Source organism: Macaca thibetana, chromosome 5, assembly GCF_024542745.1.
Source record: "Macaca thibetana thibetana isolate TM-01 chromosome 5, ASM2454274v1, whole genome shotgun sequence".
NCBI classification, from domain to species: domain Eukaryota; kingdom Metazoa; phylum Chordata; class Mammalia; order Primates; family Cercopithecidae; genus Macaca; species Macaca thibetana.
In genome coordinates, this window is record NC_065582.1 from 138,239,831 (window position 1) to 138,261,293 (window position 21,463).

The 21,463-nt window shown below is 40.8% G+C and overlaps 1 protein-coding gene across 3 annotated transcripts in view; it reads left to right on the forward strand.

The window, feature by feature from the left end:
- Window positions 1-21,463, forward strand: part of TEC (tec protein tyrosine kinase) — a 137,290-nt gene that overhangs the window by 39,846 nt on the left and 75,981 nt on the right. For all 3 annotated transcript variants that reach the window (XM_050790138.1, XM_050790140.1, XM_050790139.1), the window contains exon 2: window positions 1,287-1,472. In XM_050790138.1, coding sequence (XP_050646095.1) covers window positions 1,335-1,472 — 138 coding nt within the window. In that variant the 5' untranslated portion in view covers window positions 1,287-1,334. The remainder of the gene's footprint in view (window positions 1-1,286; window positions 1,473-21,463) is intronic.

The window sequence follows — 21,463 nt, forward strand, 5'->3', positions numbered from 1 at the left end:
CCTGCCACCATGCCCAGCTAATTTTTTGTATTTTTAGTAGAGATGGGATTTCACCATATTGGCCAGGCTGGTCTCGAACTCGTGACCTCAGGTGATTCACCCACCTTGGCCTCCCAAAGTGCTGGGATTACAGGTGTAAGCCACCGCTCTCAGCCTATTTATTATTTTTTCTGAGACAAAGTCTTGCTCTGCCACCTAGGTTGGAGTGCAGTGGTGCTGTCTGGCTCACTCCAGGCTCCGCCTCCCGGGTTCAAGTGATTCTCTTGCCTCAGCCTCCTGAGTAGCTGGGATTACAGGCATGCGCCACCACGCCCAGCTAATTTTTGTCGTTTTATTAAAGACGAGGTTTTGCCATGTTGGCCAGGCTGCTCTTGAACTCCTCACCTCAAGTAATCTGCCCAAAGTGCTGGGGTAACAGGCGTGAACTACTGTGCCCAGCCACAGTTACTTCTTTAAAGGCACGGTGGAGGCAAGCAAAGGAGAGGCTGTTGTTAGTTCAACTTGTCTCAAATGTGAATCTTCAGGCCCTTTTTTGAATGTCTTTGGGTTTTCAGATAGTTAAATAGTGTTGAATTTTAAAAGGCTTAGTCTAGGTATGGATAGTCTGGAGTTAGAGGGCTGAGACTTTCTTATCCAGGTGGACTCTGCCCTGAGCAGATTAAGTATGACTGGTGGGTTTCCATTTCTCCTGTAGTGGAGACAGGAGCCATAGGGAAGATAACTCTGGAGCATGGTAGTGTAGACACCAGAGAACATCCCTGTGGCACTGGTAACTAGGATGCTTCATTGAGATTACATCCTTATCACAGCTGGAGTATAAATCATATCTACCACCATGCTAATTCATTTTGTTCATGAGTCTGCTGTGTCTGTAAGGTTGTCTGTTTTGTGAACCAAGATCCTGAAGCAATTCAAATGCCAGTGTAAATCAGCCATGCAGTGGATGAAATGTGCTTTTCCATCTGAGATATTTGTTCCCTGCAACCAAATAGTAGGAGTGCACCAGAAAGCTAAGGGTAGTAGGAGGTAAAAAGGAATGAATCATCATCATGAAGAACCTTGATTAGATTTTTCCCATGAAATGGAGACGTGGAGGAGCAGGATGGAGACTGGAAAAGGAGAGGAGGTTGAATTTTTGTGCCCTAGGCATTCTCAGTTCGGGCACAGAGATGAACACTCATCTGCTCCAGCAGGGGTGAGGGTGAAGCCGATTTTGTTAATTTGAAATGGCAACATCCATAGAAAATTAAACTGTCACATTTTAACTGTTTCTTTTTTCACTGTAGAATACTGGGATCTTCAGTGGCAGGAGAAGGAGTAATCAGAAGACGGAGATGAATTTTAACACTATTTTGGAGGAGATTCTTATTAAAAGATCACAGCAGAAAAAGAAGACATCGCCCTTAAACTACAAAGAGAGACTTTTTGTACTTACAAAGTCCATGCTAACCTACTATGAGGGTCGAGCAGAGGTAGGAGACAATCACGATTTACTTTGCTGCTTTCTGTGTGGATAACGATTTTATAATATTGCCTCCCTCTCCAATCTTATTGAAAATGCTTTGGGTTAATGAAGTAATGATTTATTATCATTTGGATTTGAAAGATGAAGTTTAGAATATAGATATAAATTAACAAATCTGTTAATTATAGGTTTATTATAATTAACCTACTGAATTAATCTATTAGATTACATTACTTTTAGATCCTCATGGAATTTGTAAGGTGTATTGTACATATGACTCTCTCCTGTAAACAGCCTATTATGTATCAAAGTCTTCTTTAGCAAATATAGATTGTATCCATGTCCATTGCCTTATATGAATATTTCTTCATTATTAAGTAGAAGTTACTTAAAACTGGTTAGTGATTTGGTGGACTCAACATGTTATCGAAGTTGACCTAAAGCAGAGGTTTTAAACGTTCATTGTTTTTGTGATAAGCAGCTACTACAAAGTTCCCTTGATGGCAGCAGGGAGAAAGCAGCTCACTAAAAAACCTGGCCAGTGAGCACATGGCACAGGTGAATGTATGGTTAGCACACTCCTGGCTTGTGGGTGGCTTAGCTTCTCTTTCCACTGCTAGATGAGGCCTTGAATGTGCGGTCACTTCTGGTTCTTTTGCTCCTGACATGTTGGGTGTGGCATTTGCTAGTACTGCCACGTACTGCCATCTCTGCTAGAAATATCCTTGGGTTCCAGGGAATGACCAGGGGCTGAGTTGCCCATGATTAACCGTATGCTGTTATGCAGTTGGTTTCAGTGGACTGTTGGTGATCCTGGTTTAGTTTTTTTTTCTCTTTGTTTTGTTTTGTTTTTGTTTTTTGAGACAGTGTCTTGCTTTGTTGCCAGGCTAGAGTGCAGTGATATGATCTCAGCTCATAGTCACCTCCATCTCTGGTTCAAGCAATTCTCCTGCTTCAGCCTCTCAAGTAGCTGGGATTTACAGGCACATGCCACCACACTCGGCTAATTTTTGTGTTTTTAGTAGAGATGGGGTTTCACCATATTGGCCAGGCTGGTCTTGAACTCCTGACCTCAAGTGATCCACCCACCTGGGCCTCTGGGCCTCCCAAACTGCTAGGATTATAGGCATGAGCCACCGCACCCGGCCCTGGTTTACTTCTAATTCTGTTTTTTTTTTTTTTTTTTTTTTTTTTTCTAGAGTATTTTCCTCAGAAGTTGATTTAGTTGTATTTTTTTTCTCCCACTGATTTCTCTGTGGTTTGGTTTCCCCCATTTTAGATGGAATGGCATTGTGTCTCATGATGGTCCTCAACTCTTAATTTCTGCTGTGGCTCGTCATTGTGACCTGTGGTATTCTGCAGGTTCATGTAATTTAGGACCATACTCCTTTATTGTTAAGTCCCCCAAATGCTGAAAACTAAAACCTCAAAACTCTTAGTTACAAAACCTGTGTGTGTGTATATGTGTGTATCTGTATGTGTATAGGTGTGCAGAAATATTAATGTATTTGATTATGTGGAGCCGCCCTAGTCCCTGCTGGGACTATTACGTAATACATGCTATATGTGCTATATTTGCTTTGTTAAATCTAAAAAATTTAAAAATCCAAAAGTGTTTTGGACAAGGACTGTTACCAGAAATGTGAATTATTTTGAAACCTAAAACAGATTTTAAGGGAAACATTTACACATTTTTGCTATATGGTAATAATTTGTTTTAATTTGATTTTAATATGTAGTTGACTCTTGAACAATGCAGGTTAGGGCCACCAACCCTCGTGCAGTCAAAAATCTGTGTATAGCTTTTGACTGCCTCCAAACTTAACTACTCTAATAGCCTACTGTTGACTGGAAGTCTTACTGAAGACATGAACAGATCAATCTTCTGATTTCCATCTCCCTATCCCTGGAAGCTGCGATTCAAAAAAGAATGTGAGGGCCAGTCATGGTGGCTCATGCCTGTAATCCAGCACTTTGGGAAGCTGAGGTGGGGGGATCACTTGAGGTCAGGAGTTCGAGACCAGCCTGGCCAACATGGTGAAACCCCATCTCTACTAAACACACACAAAAAAGTAGCTGGGCGTGGTGGCGGGTGCCTGTAATCCCAGCTACTCTGGAGGCTGAGGCAGAAGAATCGCTTGGAGCCAGGAAGCAGAGGTTGCAGGGAGCTGAGGTTGTACCACTGCACTCCAGCCTGGGCAACAGAGCGAGACTCCCATCTAAGAAAGGAAAAATAAGAAAGAGAAAAAAAGGATGTGACATGAGTAATCTCTGCAAATCAACAGGTTTTTCAAAATAATTTTTGTTAAAAACTGTGACTCCAGAAGTAAATTAGAACCACAGGGGCCATTCAGAAATAAAATAGCCCTAGAGATATTTAGTTTTATTGTTCATAGTTCTCCTATTTTCAATAGAAAAACAATGAGGAGGCTATTGATTGATCTAGTAACTGTGATTTGTGGTTTCTTTGTGGCCACCAAGTGCCACTAATACTCTGTTAAAACTCTCAATTCATAATGTCAGACAGAAGACAACCATCTTCTCCTTATTCCTTGGACAGCTTCTTCAACATGATGACAGCAAGCTTTTCTTGAAATTCTTCCTATTATGTAATAAACCTTTCTGTGCTTTTTGAAATATGCTGAAAATCCTATTCTAGATGACGAGAAATTCACTTAAACCATTTCCTCAGTCTAATTTTGTAAACCCTGTATTTCAATTTCTGCTGTGGGTCATTCTTTAGTTTGTCCTCCTTTCTCTCTGGTAGTTAGTTAATTCATGTATATTTCCTCGTATTCCAATGAACTGAAAAAAGATCTTCCTGGAAGTTTATATTATTTGATCCTATTCAGGATAACACAGAGCACAGGACACTGGAGGTGTCATAAGTGATGTTGCTTTCTAGTCAGGGGGCTAAATGACACAGGGGACAGACCACCTGATGTTTCAGTGGAGGCTCTGTGGGATAATGAGATGGGAGCCAGGGAGGAGCAGTGCTGGAGTTTGATGAGGAAAAAGATCTACAAATAATAGTGAGAGAGAAAACGAGGAATCGATTTCTATAGGTTGAGATTTGAATTTAAAAAATTGAAGTAGTATGTAAATTTGCAACTATTGTTAGCTAAGAAATCAGGAATTTTTAGAATTGGACTTTGGAGCTCTTAATTTGGTTGGCTTTTTGTTTGTTGTACTGCCCAGCATGGAAACTGGCAAATAACTTACAAAGTTGAAGGAATGGGGAAACGCGTTGTGCCAGGGATCCCAACTCCACCTGCACGTTCAGTGATTCACTGTGACAGCTCACAGGACTCAGCACTGAGTCATACTCATAACTATGATTTATTACAGCAAAAGCATACAAAGCAAAATCAGCAAAGGGAAAAGGCATGTGGGGCCAGGCGTAAGCTTCCAAGAATCTTATCCCAGTAGAGTCCCAGAGGATGTGTATAATTCCTCCAGCATCAAATTGTGACAATTGTGAAATGTTGTGCTATTAGAGACTCAGTGCCCGAGGTTTTTGTTGGAGGCTGGTCACACACGTGTCCTGTGCCTAGTGTGCCAAGGTTCCGGACTGCAGAAGGAAAGCAGATCTTCAGCGTGAACTACATTGTACAGTTTGGGTACAGTGAGCCGCCTCATCAGTGTTGGGAATAGTGGGACCCTCTCAAAGTCCAAGTTCCAAGATGCACGGCAAGGATCAGCCTTGAAAACAGGCCTTTCTTGGGACAGCAGCCTCGAACCTGCTGTGTTAGCTCTTTTCTGCACATTAGTAGTAAAAATGATACAATCTATTGAGCACTAAGTACAAGTTAACCACTGTGCTAAGTACTTTACATGCATTATTTCCCTTATTTCTCAAAAAATTCTGTATTGAGTCTTGTTAGACTTAATTTCAAAATGCAGAAGTAAGACTTAGAAAGATTAAAAACTTGCACAACATACAGCCTACAAGAGATTGCACACACCTTCCAGAAATTGCAGGTGTATTTCTTCAAAGCCTATCTTTGAAATAATCTTGATATTTCAATGAAAATTTGAAAAAAAAAATCTAAACATCTGAAGTTAGCGCTCCATAATACAGATAACATTTTATTTTAAAAGTTTTATGGATATTTTTATTTGTTACTTTCAATTATAACTTTTTTAAAAAAATTTTCTTTGTGATGGAAGAGAATTAACACTTGAGAGGGTTTTTGTCCTGGATCTACCACTGTCTCATTGGACTTTATAAAATAATTTTCTCCAATCTATAGTTTAAACATTTTTTTGCATATATATTGTCTTTATACTTCAAATTAATTTTTTTTTTTTTTTTTTTTGAGACGGAGTCTTGCTCTGTCGCCCAGGCTGGAGTGCTGGAGTGCAGGGGCACTATCTCGGCTCACTGCAAGTTCTGCCTCCCGGGTTCACGCCATTCCCCTGCCTCAGCCTCCCAAGTAGCTGGGACTACAGGCGCCTGCCACCACGCCCAGCTAAGTTTTTGTATTTTTTAGTAGAGATGGGGTTTCACTGTGTTAGCCAGGATGGTCTCGATCTCCTGACCTCATGATCCGCCCACCTCGGCCTCCCAGAGTGCTGGGATTACAGGCATGTGCCACCATGCCCAGCCCAAATTAATTTTTAAATTTATAATTGACACATAATATCTTTTCACACTCTTAACTCCTCTGTTTCATCAGCATTTCAACCCCAACACACATCTGATCTGTTACCAGTTACTATTGTATCGGTCAGCATTCTCCAGAGAAACTGAACCAAAAGAATATATATAGGATACTGCGTATGTATATATATATGTGTGTGTGTGTATGTATGTACATAAAAGGAGATACATTGTGAGGAATTGGCTCACACAGTTGTGGAGGCCAAGAAGCTCCACAATCTGTTCTCTGCAAGCTGGAGGCCCAGGAAAGCTGGTGATGTAGTTCAGTCTCAGTCTCAAGGCCTGAGAACCATGACAGCCAATGCTATGAATCCCAGTCTGAGGACAGGAGATGATGAGATGGGATGTTTCAGCCCAAGTAGTGAGGCAAGAAAAAAGGGGTGAATTCCTCTTTCCTTACCTTTTGTTCTCTTCAGGGTTGGATGATGCCTGCTCACAGTGGGGAGGTCAGTTTGCTTTCAGAGTCCACAGATTCAAATGCTGATCTCACTAGGAAACACTCTCACAGACACACTCAGAAGCAATGTTTAATCTGGTTACCCCATGGCCCATTCAAGTTGACACATAAAATTGAGCATCATATTGGTGAATTCTCTCTACTGCAGGCTTATTGCAGCTCCCAACCCCAGTTTTAGGTGGATTACTGCCCTACTTGATCCAATTCCTGGATCTTCATCTTTCATCTGCAAAACCCATAGCTTCTCTAGGATCAAGTTAACATTCCTTTGTCTAGAATACAAGGTACTTGATGCAATTTTTTCTTCTTCTCTTCTTCCTCCTCTCCTGGCTATGTCTCCTACTTACAGTTGCCCTTTCACATCGTGCCTTTGCTAATACTCTTCAATTTATTTGGAGTGACATACTCCTCTGCTTGCCTGCCAGGATCCATCTATCCAGCCACAGTCTATTTTATCTATCAAAAATTTGTTGAGTGCCTGGGGAACACTTACCTATCTTTTCTAACATAGTTCAATCCCCATCTTCTCAGAAGCCTTTTCTGTCTCCCCCTGCCCAAAGTAGAATGGATCCTCCTCCTCTTTGTGCTCTGTACACATTTTTATTATGGTGTCTTGACTACTTGACTATGTACATATCTGTGTTACCTACTGGATTTTAAGCTCCCGTGATAGTGTAATATAATAAGAAATATACATTTTGGCAAGTCCCTTTCAGCCTTGGCTATGTTTATGTTAATGAGGTGACTTTTGGAAAGTAATAGGTGACTTTAGGATGGGGGATCTTGTTGCCAGGGGAGCCAACCACATGATTAGAGGATCGGAACTTTCAGCCCCACCCTCCAACCTTTAGGGAGGGCAGAAGCACCAGAGGTTGAGCTAATAATCATTTATAGCCAAGGATTTAATCAATCATGCTTACGTAGTGAAGCCTCCATAAAAACCCTAACTGAAGGGGTTCATAGCGCTTCCAGATTCGCGAACAAGAATGTGTGCATGTGCTAGAGGATGGTTGGATTAGTTGGTTCTCACACTGCTAATAAAGACATACCCGAGATTGGGTAATTTACAAAGAAAAGAGGTTTAAGTGACTCACAGTTCAGCATAGTTGGGGAGGCCTCAGGAAACTTACAATCGTAGCGGAAGGGGAAGCAAACACATACCTTTTCACATGGGGGCAGCAAGGAGAAGTGCTGAGCAAAGAGGGAAAAGCCCCTTATAAAACCATTAGATCTTGTGAGAACTCACCCACTATCAGGAGAACAGCAGCGTGGGGGTAACCGCCCCCGGGATTCAATTATGTCTCACTGGGTCCCTCCCACAACATGTTGGGGATTATGGGAACTACAATTCAAGATGATATTTGGGTGCAGACACAGCCAAACCATGTAAGTGGTATAACCCAAACTCCATGGAGACAGAAGCTCCTGTGCTTGGGACTCTTCTGGACCTCACCCTGTGTATCTCTTCATCCTGTTTTCATTTGTATCCTTTAAAATATCCTTGTAATAAGTTGGTAATAGTAAGTACACTTTCCTTGGGTTCTGTGAGTTGTCCCAGCAAACTCTTGAACCCAAGGAGGGGGTTGTGGGAACCTCCATATGTAGCCAAGTCAGACAGGAGTTGTGGTAACCTGGGGATCCACTACTTGTGATTGACATCTGAAGCGGAGGGCAGTATTCCGGGAGTGATCCTTTTAGTCTGTGGGGTCTGTCTTAATTTTGAGCAGTTAGTGTCGGAATTGAGTTAAATTGTAGGACACTCAATTGGAGTGTGCCAAGAGTTGGAGAGTTGGCTGGTGTGGATACCCCAACCCCTGCCACACATTTGGTGTCAGAAGTGCTGAGGGAGTATAGAAGAAGTATTTTTCTTTTCTTTTCTTTTTAGCTGTGTATTAGTCCATTTGTATTGCTATAAAGAAATACTTGAGGCTGGGTAATTTATAAATAAAAGAGGTTTATTTAGCTCACTGTTCTGCATGCTGTACAAATCGCATGGTGCCAGCATCTGCTTCTGATGGGGCCTTAGGAAACTTACAATCATGATGGAAGGCAAAGGGGACCTGGTGTATCACATGATGAGAGCAAGCAAGAGAAATGCCATTCTCTTTTAAAACAACCAGGTCTCACGTGAACTCAGAGTGAGAACCCATTCATTAACATCTAGGAGGGCACCAGGCCATTCATGAGGGATCTGCCCCCTATGACCCAAACCACCTCCCACTAGGTCCACTTCCAACAATGGGGATTATATTTCAGCATGAGATTTGGAAGGGACAAATTGCCAAACCATATCAAGCTCTTTGAGGGCAGGGTTCATATCCATCTTTGTATTTCTGTGGGCCTAGGGCAGAGTGAATACTCAGAACATGTTGCATGGCTGGACACACTGGGTATCCTAGAGATGGGGAGATGGGGAGACCTCAGTCCCAAATGTATTTAGGATTGAGGTCTCCCCATCTCCCCATCTCTAGGATAAATTTAGGATTTATGTATGTTGTGAACTATGACATAAATGTATGTTGTAAACCATGACAATCAGAAAGGTTGTCATACTGCTAATAGGTAGAAGAATTAGAATTCGAACCTTGATATTCTGACTCTTAAGTTCAGTGTTCTTCCCAAAATGCCACAGGTGCCTTGCAGGGTCCAGCCCTATGGGGCATAGCGGGTGTTCTCCCTGTGTGCAGAGATGCGAGATTGTAATAAATAAAGGCACAAGACAAAGAGATAAAGAAAAAGCAGCTGGGCCCAGGGGACCACTACCATTAAGACGCGGAGACTGGGAGTGGCCGCAGACAACTGGGCTCGCTGATATTTATTGCACACAAGACAAGGGGGCTGGGTAAGGAAGGTGAATCTTCTAAGTGATTGACAAGGTGAAGCAAGTCACCTGATTACAGGATAGCGGGCCCTTCCCTTTTAGGTAGCCAAAGCAGAGAGAGAGAGAAGGCAGCATACGTTAGTGTTTTCTTCTCTGCACTTATAACAAAGATCAAAGACTTTAAGACTTTCACTATTTCTTCTACTGCTATCTACTATGAACTTCAAAGAGGAACGAGGAGTACAGAAGGAGCATGAAAGTGGACAAGGAGCATGACCAATGAAGCACAGCACCAGAGGGAGGGGTTTCGGCCTCCGGATGACTGCGGGCAGGCCTGGATAATATCCAGCCTCCCACAAGAAGCTGGTGGAGCAGAGTGTTCCCTGACTCCTCCAAGGAAAGGAGACTCCCTTTCGCGGTCTGCTAAGTAACGGGTGCCTTCCCAGACACTGGCATTACCGCTTGACCAAGGAACCCTCAAGTGACCCTTATGCGGGTGTGACAGAAGACTCACCTCTTGCCTTCTAGGTCACTTCTCACAATGTCCCTTCAGCACCTGACCCTATACCCACCGGTTATTCCTAGGTTATATTAGTAATGCAACAGAGAACAATATTAAAAGCTAATGATTAATAATGTTTATATTAATGATTGATAATTGTTCATGATCCTCTCTATATCTAATTTGTATTATGACTATTCTTATTCTAACTATTTTCTTTATTACACTGAAGCAGTTTGTGCCTTCAGTTTCTTGCCTCGGCACCTAGGTAATCCTCCACCCACAGTGCCTCTCTTGTTTAATCTGGTTGTACTGAAATTGAGCATTCTCTTGTTATGAGATGCTTGAAACTTTAATCTTTTACCTAGGTTAACAAACATGATGGTGGAGGCAGGCAATCACTTACAAGTGTGATGACATGAGTCTCTTAAACACCCTGGGAAATCTCTCATCTGTATAGGCTCTCCTGGGTCATATTGGTTTTTTTCTTGACCAGTCCTGGGAACCTGGAGACTTAGTGATACAGGGATAAGAGCCTGTTGAGTTTCTGAGATGATCTGATGTTTCTCCCTTAGTTATATCCGTATATTAGGTAGTTCCCCAAGTGGAAACTATAGGTTTACTGGGTCCTTCTAATCTTTACCTGAAGGTTTGTATCTTTTAGCACTTCCTAGGGTTCTGGGGAGTTGGTGTGGAGTGGGAAAAGAATAATTTCTTGTACTACTGGGCCATTGGAAGCATCTGCATCAAATGATAGAGATTACCAGGCAGTCTACCAGCTTGTAAAAAGTACTATGACTCTGGGAGGTGTGGTGTCTCAGGCCTGTGGTCCTGACACATAAGGAGGTAGAGAGTTTGAGACCAGGCTGGGTGACATAGCAAGCCATCTTCTATATAACAACAACAACAACAACAAAAGTGACATGACTCTAAATACTACATGTAATCGTTAGTGTGTGATGGGATTATTCTGGCTCTGGAAATTCTCAACTATATTATGCCTTGAAAACTCATATTCTTAGACACTCGAGTTTCTTTGTTTCTGAAATTAGGTGGTATCGACTTTCTTCTTTGTGTCTCAGTTTCCTTTCTTGTATCTCTTCTCCCATTTCTGATTCATTATCTGTGTTTTTATTCTACTCTCCTGGATCTGACCTTTCTTGTCATTAATTACTTCAAGACGCCATGATGCCAGGTCCGAAGTCCAAGGGTCTTACTCCTTTAATTTGCCAAATTGTTTACCTTCCTTTAATGATATTCACTGTCTTTAGGAAGCTGAAATCTATTTAAGACAGAATAGGGGGATACTAACATTCCCTCCATCCATGCCCTTAGACATTCTTTTTTATAACTACAGTACAGTAATCAAAATTTAGACATTTAACATTGATATACTGTTATTGAATCCGGAGATCCAGAGCCTATAGTCAAATTTCATTTGTTGTTCCACTGATGCCTGTATAGCTATTCCTCACCCTCCCTGCCCCTCCAGCCCCAAGTCCAGGGTCTAATCCATAATCACACATTGCATTCAGTTGGTCAAGACATAACGTTTTAAAATATCTATGGTGAGAGGAAGAGATAATATGGAAGAAATGCTGTCCTTTGTTACATACTATAAAATGCCAGCTGTCTCATGACTACTCAGTGATTTCATGTAAGAGTCCATACAATGACTTCACGTAAGAGTCCACAAACTTAAAAATCGTATAGTCTATTTTCCTACTCTCATTGTCATGGTTATCATTAGGAGCTGAAGGTGCCCCTCCCCACTAAAGAAATTATTGTAGCATGGTTCACTAGGATGAGTAAAAATTACTTATTACTGGCTGGGCGCGGTGGCTCACACCTGTAATCCCAGCACTCTGGGAGGCCGAGGTGGGCGGATCATGAGGTCAGGAGTTAGAGACCAGCCTAGCCAATGTGGCGAAACCCCATCTCTACTAGAAATACAAAAATTAGCCAGGCGTGGTGGCGTGCACCTGTAATCCCAGCTACTCGGGAGGCTGAGGCAAGAGAATCGTTTGAACCCGGGAGGCAGAGGTTTCAGTGAGCTGAGATCGTGCCATTCCACTCCAGCCTGGGTGACAAGGCAAGACTCCATCTCAAGAAAAAAAAAAATCACTTGTTACTGTTTACCATCTCTCTCATTTCCTCCCCTTCTAGCTTAATTTTTTATTGTTTTGTATTAGAACAGTTGTCAGGCATGCAGAGCTTTTTATGGGGTAATTACTACTAAATGAAGAGGGGAGTTTAATCAAAGGTTTGGTCCTCCTGCAACTTAAGAGTAGAAGCAATCAACGTATTCTAGATCTTGAAAAACACTCTTTGATCTGAGTGCGATAGTTGTGTTTTATTCATTTGATTATTTGTATTATGATGCGACAAAGACTGTATGAAAAATCAGCATTGTTGTTCAGAAATGGTATTACTTAATTTAATTTAGTTATAAGACTTGTCCCTCAGCAATTTTTAATGATATCAAAAAGTCGAGTTTTAAGCAAAGTTTTATTTAGCTATTTTCCCACTGAACATATTCAAGACCGTGCCATAGGAACTGAAGGCAATTACAAAAAGAATGATTCCTAGAATATTTGGAAAATGGCATTGTAGTTGAAATAAACATAGTGTTTCTACCCACCCCTCTTTTCCTACCTGCCTATCTTGAAAAAAAATTGTCTTAATTTGAAAAGTATATAACTTCTTGTATTTTTTTTTTTTTAAAAAGAACTACATTTGACATCACAATTTTTGTAACTTGAGTTGTATTTCTCCTTTTATGTTATGAACTACTGGGCTGAGGAATTCTTAGAAATCTTTGAAATTAGTTCCTTGTAATTAATAGTTTCTAGTGAGTGTTTGTTTTGAAGATAGGGATGATAGCATTTACCCTGGAAGACAGTTTAAAAAGAGACCAAATTGTGAGTGGAGGAATCCTTGGTGGCAAGAGTGTAGATCCATATGCAGTTGTGTGTGTTTTTTTTTTTTTTTTTTTTTTTTTCTGGAGGGCGGAGGTTGGGGAAGGCCTCTTGGCCAAGGGTGAGAATGTGAGCAATGATGGGCAGAGAGAGTCTATTCAATGCAGAGGAAACAGCATGTGCTAAGTCCCCCTTTCAAGGGGCTTAGTGTATTTGTGGAACTGTTCTGTTCTGAGGCCTATAAAGATTTGTAAAGCAAACAAGGGGATCAATACAAGGAGACAGTTGACTTGTTAGTAATAAGGAGGAATCATACGATTTTAGAGCTTAAAGAGACTTTAAAGAATCACCTCCAGACTTTTCACTTGTGAAAACTGAAGATAAGGAGATGATTTGCTCCAGGTCACCTAGTGAGCTGTTGTTAAGCCTGGACCCAAGCTCAGATTGGATATTTCTGGATCATGCTCTCTGAGTACACTATCTTAGTTCTGGAAAGGATGTGTCTGGGTTGCCAAGTGGATGAGGACACTAACTGTACAGTGTCAATAATATGGTTGTTATCATGGATACCATCTAGTGACTATTCAGACTCCTTTGCTTGCAAATACCGATGCTCTTTGTCTTACGATGGGGTTACCTCTTGATAAATCCATTTTAAGCTGAAAATGTATTTGGGACACCTACTGAACATTGTAGGTTAGCCTAGCCTACCTCAAATATGCTCAGAACACTTACATTAGCCTACAGTTAGGCCAAATCATCTAGCACAAGCCTATTTAATTAAATTAATTAATTATTTTTGTGAGACAAGGTCTCACTCTATCACGCAGACTGGAGTATAGTGGCGCAGTCCCAGCTCACTGCAGCCTCTACCTCCCAGGCTCAAGCGATTCTCCTGCCTCAGCCTCCCAGGTAGCTGGGATTATAGACGCATGCCACCACGCCTGGCTAATTTTTATATTTTTAGTAGAGATGGGGTTTCACCATGTTGGCCAGGCTGGTCTTGAACTCCTGACATCAAATGATCCACCCACCTCAGCCTCCCAAAGGACTGGAATTACAGGCATGAGCCACTGCACCCGGCACAGGCCTTTTTATAATAAAGTGTTGAATATCTCATGTAACTTAAAAAATTATTTTAATTATTTTTATTTTTATTTTTTGAGATGGAGTCTCACTCTGTAGCCCAGGCTGGAGTGCGGTAGCATGATCTTGGCTTACTGCAACCTCTGCCTCCCGGGTTCAAGCGATTCTCCTGCCTCAACCTCCCACGTAGTTATTACAGGTATGCTCCACCTCGCCTGGCTAATTTTTGTATTTTTAGTAGAGACAGGGTTTTGCCATGTTGGTCAGGCTGGCCTTGAACTCTTTACCTCTTGTCACCCGCCCACCTCACTCTCCCAGGGTGCCGGGATTACAGGCATGAGCCACTGTGCCTGGCCTAATTATTTTTATTTTCAAGACAGGTCTTGCTCTGTCATCCAGGCTGAAGTGCAGTGGTGCGATCTCAGCTCACTGCAACCTCCACCTCCTGGACTCAAGCAATCCTCCCATGTCAGCTTTCCTAGTAGCTGAGACCACAGGCACTTACCACCACGCCTGGCTATTTTTTTGTATTTTTAGCAGAGATAGGGTTTTGCCATATTGCCTAGGCTGGTCTCAAAATCCTGAGCTCAAGTGATCCACCCACCTTGGCCTCCCAAAGTGCTGGAATTACAGGTGTCAGCCACCACACGTGGTCCTCATGTAATTTATTAAATACTGTACTAAAAGTGAAAAACAGAATGGTAGTATGGGTACATGAATTATGGTTTCTACTGAACATGTATTGCTTTTGCATCATCATAAAGTTGAAAAATCATTAGGTCAAACCATAAGTTGGGACTGTCTGTTCTTGTCACTTTCCTACCTTTGAAGCTTTGGTCCTACTGTGTCTAGCAGTTCTCCTTCTCCTGTCTATTTACCCAAGTCTCATCTCAAATCCTTTTAAGTGAGAGGCTTTGTGCACCCCTCTGGTTATACATGCCTTGCCCTTTCTGAATTCCTGTTTAAATTTAATTTCCTGTCAAATGTATATATGTTATTATTATTGCTTTTTTTTTTTTCTCACTGACTACATAATAATCTCCTTGACGGAAGGGTTGTTTTGTAATTTAAATATATCACTCACAATACCTCGTACCCATTAGCCTTTTAAAAAAGTTTTTGTTGGTAGTAATTACAATGGTAATGATCAGTAAATGTTTAAAGTAAGCAAAAAGATCTTTAATATAAATATCTCACATTGTGAGAGTTATTACCCACATTAATTTTGTCCCATTTTATTTTTTGAAGTGGTACATTATTTAAATTTAGAAACAGCTGGGCATAGTGGCTAGCACTTGTATTCCCAGTTACTCAGGAGGCTGAGGTTGGAGGATCACACCTAGAGATTTTTTTTTTTTTTCAGGGACAGAGTGTTGCTATGTTGCCCAAGAGTTTAAGTCTAGCCTGGGCAACATAGCAAGACTCTATCTCTTAAAAAAAAGTCTAAAACAAGGGTATGTTTTAATTCAGTATTTATTAGTGTTAACCTCTCCCCCAAAATACATGTGGACATTGTTATAAACAAAGTTATCAACTGTCAAAAGAAATCACATGACAATTTGAGAAAGTGAAACTACATTTTGAGTTGTTTCTAAAGCTATTTCAGACACACCAACTCTTAGCCATAGGTTGATGCTGGTCAGGTACATGTAGAAAATTATATGCAGAAAGGAGCTTAGATACACTTGTGTTACTCAGCAATTAATTCTATTATTACTCTTTTAGGAGGACTTCTGATGTTATTACCTTTTAGTTTTGTGAATGTACTGTACTTCTGAGATAAATAAATATTAATGTTCTCTGAATTATTACTTCAGGTAAAAATACCATTTTGGTCTTCTTACCAAAGCTCTTCATTTACGTTTTTTACTTTTGATAATAGAAAACTGTCTCAAAGATTTGTGTGATTCAACATTGGTAAGCACCTGAAAAGAAAATACTACAAAATATATGCAATATTGTTTGTTAAATAAAATTAAACGAGTAAGCAAGAGACTGAGATGAAATTGCAAATGATTTTTAATAGATTATTGGAAAGGAATTTTTCCCCATTACCTAGTTAGATTACATGTTTCTCGTTCTGTCTTTATTCCAAGAAATCACATAGGCATTGCTGTTAATTTTATTTGTGACTACAAAAGTCATATGGATAGGTAAAATTCCTTACTCATTAGATTGTAAAATATAAATTTTGTGCCTTTGAGAGGAATATGTTTATAATTTCGCGGTAGAAGAGTCTTTTATTTGTAATATGGGACTCAGCTCATTTGTTTTACTTTCTTCATCACTTGTACAACAAAGATTTAGTGAGTGTGTACCCAGTGCTGGGGATGGAGTAATTAAAAGATGAATGGTTCTGGCCTCATTAAGCTTACAGTCTGTTTAAGCTATACTTCTACCTCTGTGGCTTCATAATGACATACTTTTTTATACTACCTCTGCTGTGCTGTGAAGGGGGTCTCTTGAGACCTGGTGTTCTTGCCTTGTGTGCCACTGTTGTTTGCACTTGCCCACGGGACTCTCAACTTCACTGGACATTGGGCTTCCAAGTTTAATATGGGGCAGTTGTGCCTAGAGGATTTCAAGGTTTCCTCCTATTCTTACATTTTATACAGCACAGATCCCATGGAAATATCAGTGTTTTGTATACACACTTGCATTGCTCTGTTGTCTTCAGTGCCCCGTAAAGTATAACTGTAAACAACCCACAGATTTGCCCACCGTCTGTTTTACAAGTGAAGAAACTAGGGGACAGTCTCCTCTGAAGTGACATCCCATTTGAGGAGGCGAACCAAGATGTCTTATCTTTCAGGCGAGTGTGCTGTGAAACCACACTGTTCTACTTCCCACAAAGCGGGACTTCCTTAAACAGCAACTTCACTGACCACCTCTATTCATGTTTCCTTCCTCCTTCTCTTCTTTGGCTGTATAGATAACAAACCTTGCAACGGGTGTTCTTTTACCAGTTGTTCATTTATGTTTGTTTTTTCTGTACTGTACCCATGTGAGGTGGTAGGAACCCTGAGCATTTAAGTAAATTAGAATTGTGCAGAAGAGACCAGCAGAAGGAAAGTATTTCTGTGAATGCATATATATATACATACTTTTTTTTTTGGAGACAGAGTCTCACTCTGTCACCCAGGCTGGAGTGCAGTGGCATGATCTCTGCTCGCTGCAGCCTCTGCCTCCTGGCTTCAAGTGCCTCTTGTGGCTCAGCCTTCTGAGTAGATGGGACTACTGAGTAGTGCGTGCCACCATGCCTGGCTAATTTTTCATATTTTTAGTAGAGACGGGGTTTCACCGTGTTGCCCAGGCTGGTCTCAAACTCCTGAGCTCAGACAATCCACCTGCCTCGGCCTCCCAAAGTGCTGGGGTTACAGGCATGAGTCACCGTGCCCAGCCTGTGAATGCTTATATTAAAGAAGCTGAAAAGGGTTATGCTTAGGTGGTAAGGCTCAAGAACTTTAAAGTGAGTTTTGTTAAATGGTACATTTCATATATACTTTAAGTGATTCGTCTTAAAGAAAACTCACAAGTGACTCAAAGATGAATTTATTCATGTTCATTGTCTATCTCAACAGCAGAGAAACAATGTCACAGTTGAAAACTCCTGGACATCTACTGCAATATATTTGTAATTTAGTTTAACACTTTAGAAAATAGTAAAGTAAGCTTATTTTTGGGTTAACTTATCCTGACTAGGACTGATTGTAGTACAATATAAGGACAAATAGTAAAACTTTGAATTTTCTTGGAAAATGATGAACAGCTTGATGCTAATGATCAGATATAATTAAAAAACATTTTTTTGAACCTCAGAGTGATTTTTTTATTTTCAGATGTCACAATCACTTTCTAATGATAGGTGTTCTGACTAAAATATCTGCAGGAAACAAGACCAAAATTCACTGGTTGAGATAATATGTTTTTTGAAGTTCTAGAATCAGCTCATCAGCTGTATTCTGTTCCTTCTTAATTGTAGGAAATTTCAGTTGTGGTCTAGGTCCATCTCTGAGTTTACAGAATTTCTGTGAAGTTAGGGAGTGAGAGACTAAGAGGATGGACTCTTGTGCCAGATTATCTGGGTTCAAATTCTAAATCTGTTATTTATTAATTGCGTGACCTAGGACAAATTACTTAATCTCTTTGTGTCTCACCTTTAAACTGGGGAGAATAATAATACTTCCCTCATAGGTGTTTGTGAGGGGTAAATGGATCAGTATAGATAAAGTAGCTAGGATAGTTCCTGGTAGGTAAGTGCGTGTAAGCCGCTGTTACCATTATATACATAAGGTAGGTTGCATTGTTGCCCATTGTGTCTTTACACATTTCAGTCTTTGCTCTTGCCTCTGTTTTTTCCCAGATATAAATGTATCTGCAATGAGTGTAATTGTGTCGTTCTGTTACTAGGTCACTAATCACAGATAATTCACTCTTTAAATTGATCTGTGCTGCTGGTAGTCTGGTTATGTTTTGGAGTTCTGGTAACTGGTGGAAATGCATACCTCGGGTAGGTTCATGTTTTTGACATCTCTGAACCATGTTCACGGAACTCTGTTGGGGGTCATCTGCTGTGGGTGTTTTTCTCTGGATGTTTGCCGGTGGTACACATGATAGGGTGCCAATGTGGTAACTGTGGTGTTGGTTTCTCAGTTTTAGTTTTTCTTTCTTTCCTTTTTCTTCCTCCTCCTCCTCTTCTTCTTCTTTTCTTTCTTTCTTTTTTTTTTTTTTTAAATAAAGAGGCAGTCTCATTCTGTCACCCAGGCTGGAGTGCAGTGGTGTGGTCATAGCTCACTGTAGCCTCAAACTCCTGGGCTCAAGGGATCCTCCCGCCTTGGCCTCTTAAGAACAAGCACGTGCCACTATTCCTGCTAATGTTTTATTTTTATTTTTGTAGAGATCGTGTCTTGCAGTGTTGCCTAGGTTGGTCTTGAACTCCTGGCCTGCCTCAGCCTCCCAAAGTGCCAAGATTATAGGCATAAACTACTGAGTCTGGCCAACTTTACATTTTTATGACAACAGAGGTGGGTCTGCTATGGAGTTAAAGTAAATTAAGCTTTAGGCTCTTTCAATTCCATAGCCCTTCATAAGGCCTCTAGAAGGGCCCTGGAGCTTTTGCATTTATGATTTTGCATTCTAGTTTTATTTTATTTTTAATTTTTAATTGACAAAGACTTCTCCTCCAAAGTATTTAAGCTTCAGGTCCCTCAAAATCTGGATCTGCCTTTGTAGAGCATAAAACATTTCATTTGTTCTAATATCTGACAATATCTACAAACTCTGCCAGTGAAATACTCTCAAACATTTCCACTGTAAAACAGTTTAAAAAACAAGCACATTTACAATTGGTTTATGTTCTCGAAGTTCTTCCTTTGAAAAACAAAGTGGTATATCTCTACTTTAATCTATTAATTTTATTTCCCTGAATAGAGTTAAACAATTGTTGTTTTAAAAGTCCTATACTTTTCTTGTTAAATGTATTCCTGAGTATTTTATGGTTTTAGCTACTCTTGTGAATAGGTTTTTTTCCCCATGATATGTTGTAATTAGTTATTGTTAATATATCATCAAGCTTGATTTTTTATAAATCTATTTTTTTTTTTGAGACAGGGTCTCACTCTGTTACCCAGGCTGGAGTGTATTGGCATGTTCACAACTCACTGCAGCCTCAAAATCCTGGGCTCAGGCAGTCCTCCCACCTCAGCCTCCCGAATAGCTGGGATATAGGCGTTTGGTACCATGCCCGACTAATTATTTATTATTTTTAATTTTTTTTTCGTAGAGATGAGCTCTCTCTATGTTGCCAGACTGGTCTCTAACTCCTGGGCTCAAGCAGTCCTCCCACCTCAGCCTCCCAAAGTGAGGCACAGTGCCTGTCTACAAATTTATTTTGTAACTAACCATGATACCATGCTACATTTAGCCGTTACATAGAGACATAGTTTTCTATCATCAACTTTGTTATGGAAGGGTTATTTTCTATTGAATTTAATCCAAATTATGAGAAGAAAAAAATGAAAAAAATTAAAATGGCATTTTAAATGCTAAACAAGAACATTTAAAAGCATGGGGTTAAAACTTTCTATGCTAAGAAAGTTATAAGCTGTGCGTTCTGGAGGGAGGCATTGAAGGGGAGTGGTGGAGGAATATATCTACCCAGTAAGCTTAAACTTTCTGAATTGACTGAAATACAAATTTAGAATTAGAGAAATCTAGATTTATAATTCATAGTGGCTACCACGGTGGGATAATTGAATTCAAACCCAGCCTGTCTAACTTGGAAGGCACCCATGGACATCTCTACTTGAATTTCTTAGCTACCTCCCCCCCCGCCAAATTCTTTTTTACTTGAATCTATTCATTTAACAAAAATATTGTAAGCACCTACTTTGTGCCAAGTACTTTTGTAGGCTCTGTGGACATACTAGTATAGAAGGTAAATGCCCTGTTCTCCTGGAACGTACCTTCTAAAGGGGAGATTCTGACAGCATACAGATACCAGTAAATATCCCCCTGCCATGAGAAAAGTAAAGCCGCATGAGAGAGAGAGGGCCTTGCATGCTGTTTTTGTAGGCAGGGAACAGAGACCGCAGGAAGAGCAGGGCAGACCACGGAGAAGCCAAGAGTACAAAGGACCCCAGGGAGGTGGGAGATGCTTTATTGCTCAAAGAACAGCAGAGAGGGAGAGGAGCTGAGGTGGAGTGGGGTGGGCATGGGAGAGGAGGAGGCCAGAGAGCTGGGCAAATTCATTTTTTTGTTTATTTGGTTTTTGTTTTTGTTTTTTAAGTAACAGGCAGATTTTGGAGGGTTTTGAGATGGGAGAGACAAGATTTTGCTTATTCATGCATGTTGCCATGCCGGGGCACAGTGAAACGTGAACTGGCAGTTGGAAGCTTGGGGTTAGTTCTGGCTCTGCTAGCCAGTGTGATCCTGTAGAAGTCATGCATCTTGTCAGTGCCTCAGTTTCCACCCTACACTGAGGAAATTAGACTGTCTGCTCACCAGAATCCCTTTCATGGTCAAATATTATGATTCTCAGATGGAGAAGTGGTTATTAAGCATTCATATGTGCTGGCCGCAGTTGTTGGCTAAGTGGGATAGAGGAGACTTGCCACTCCCACCCTCTGCTCAGACTTTGGCTCTTCGCCTCTCAAGTTCTGAACCTGCCTGGACCACAGATGGACGTATCACTGTGTTCTCATTGGGGTCCTCATTGGTAGGTGTGGGCATGTTGACTTATTCTGTTTGCCTTGGTCTTCTTTCTTCCAAATGGTGGTGTTATCTTTCATTCAATTTCCTCTTCTCTTCTTCTATTGGGATTAATACGCTTTAAAAAATCCTTTTCCTACCATTTTAATGGAGTGCAATAAGGGAAAGGAGTTAATAGCTTGTGATCAATCCATTATGCTTAAATTCTGGATTTTTGTTTTTTTATTTTGAGACGAGATCTCGCTCTGTCGCCCAGGCTGGAGTGCAGTGGTACAATCATGGCTTACTGCAGCCTCAACCTTTCGGGCTCAGGTGATCTTCCCACCTTAGCCTCCTGAGTAG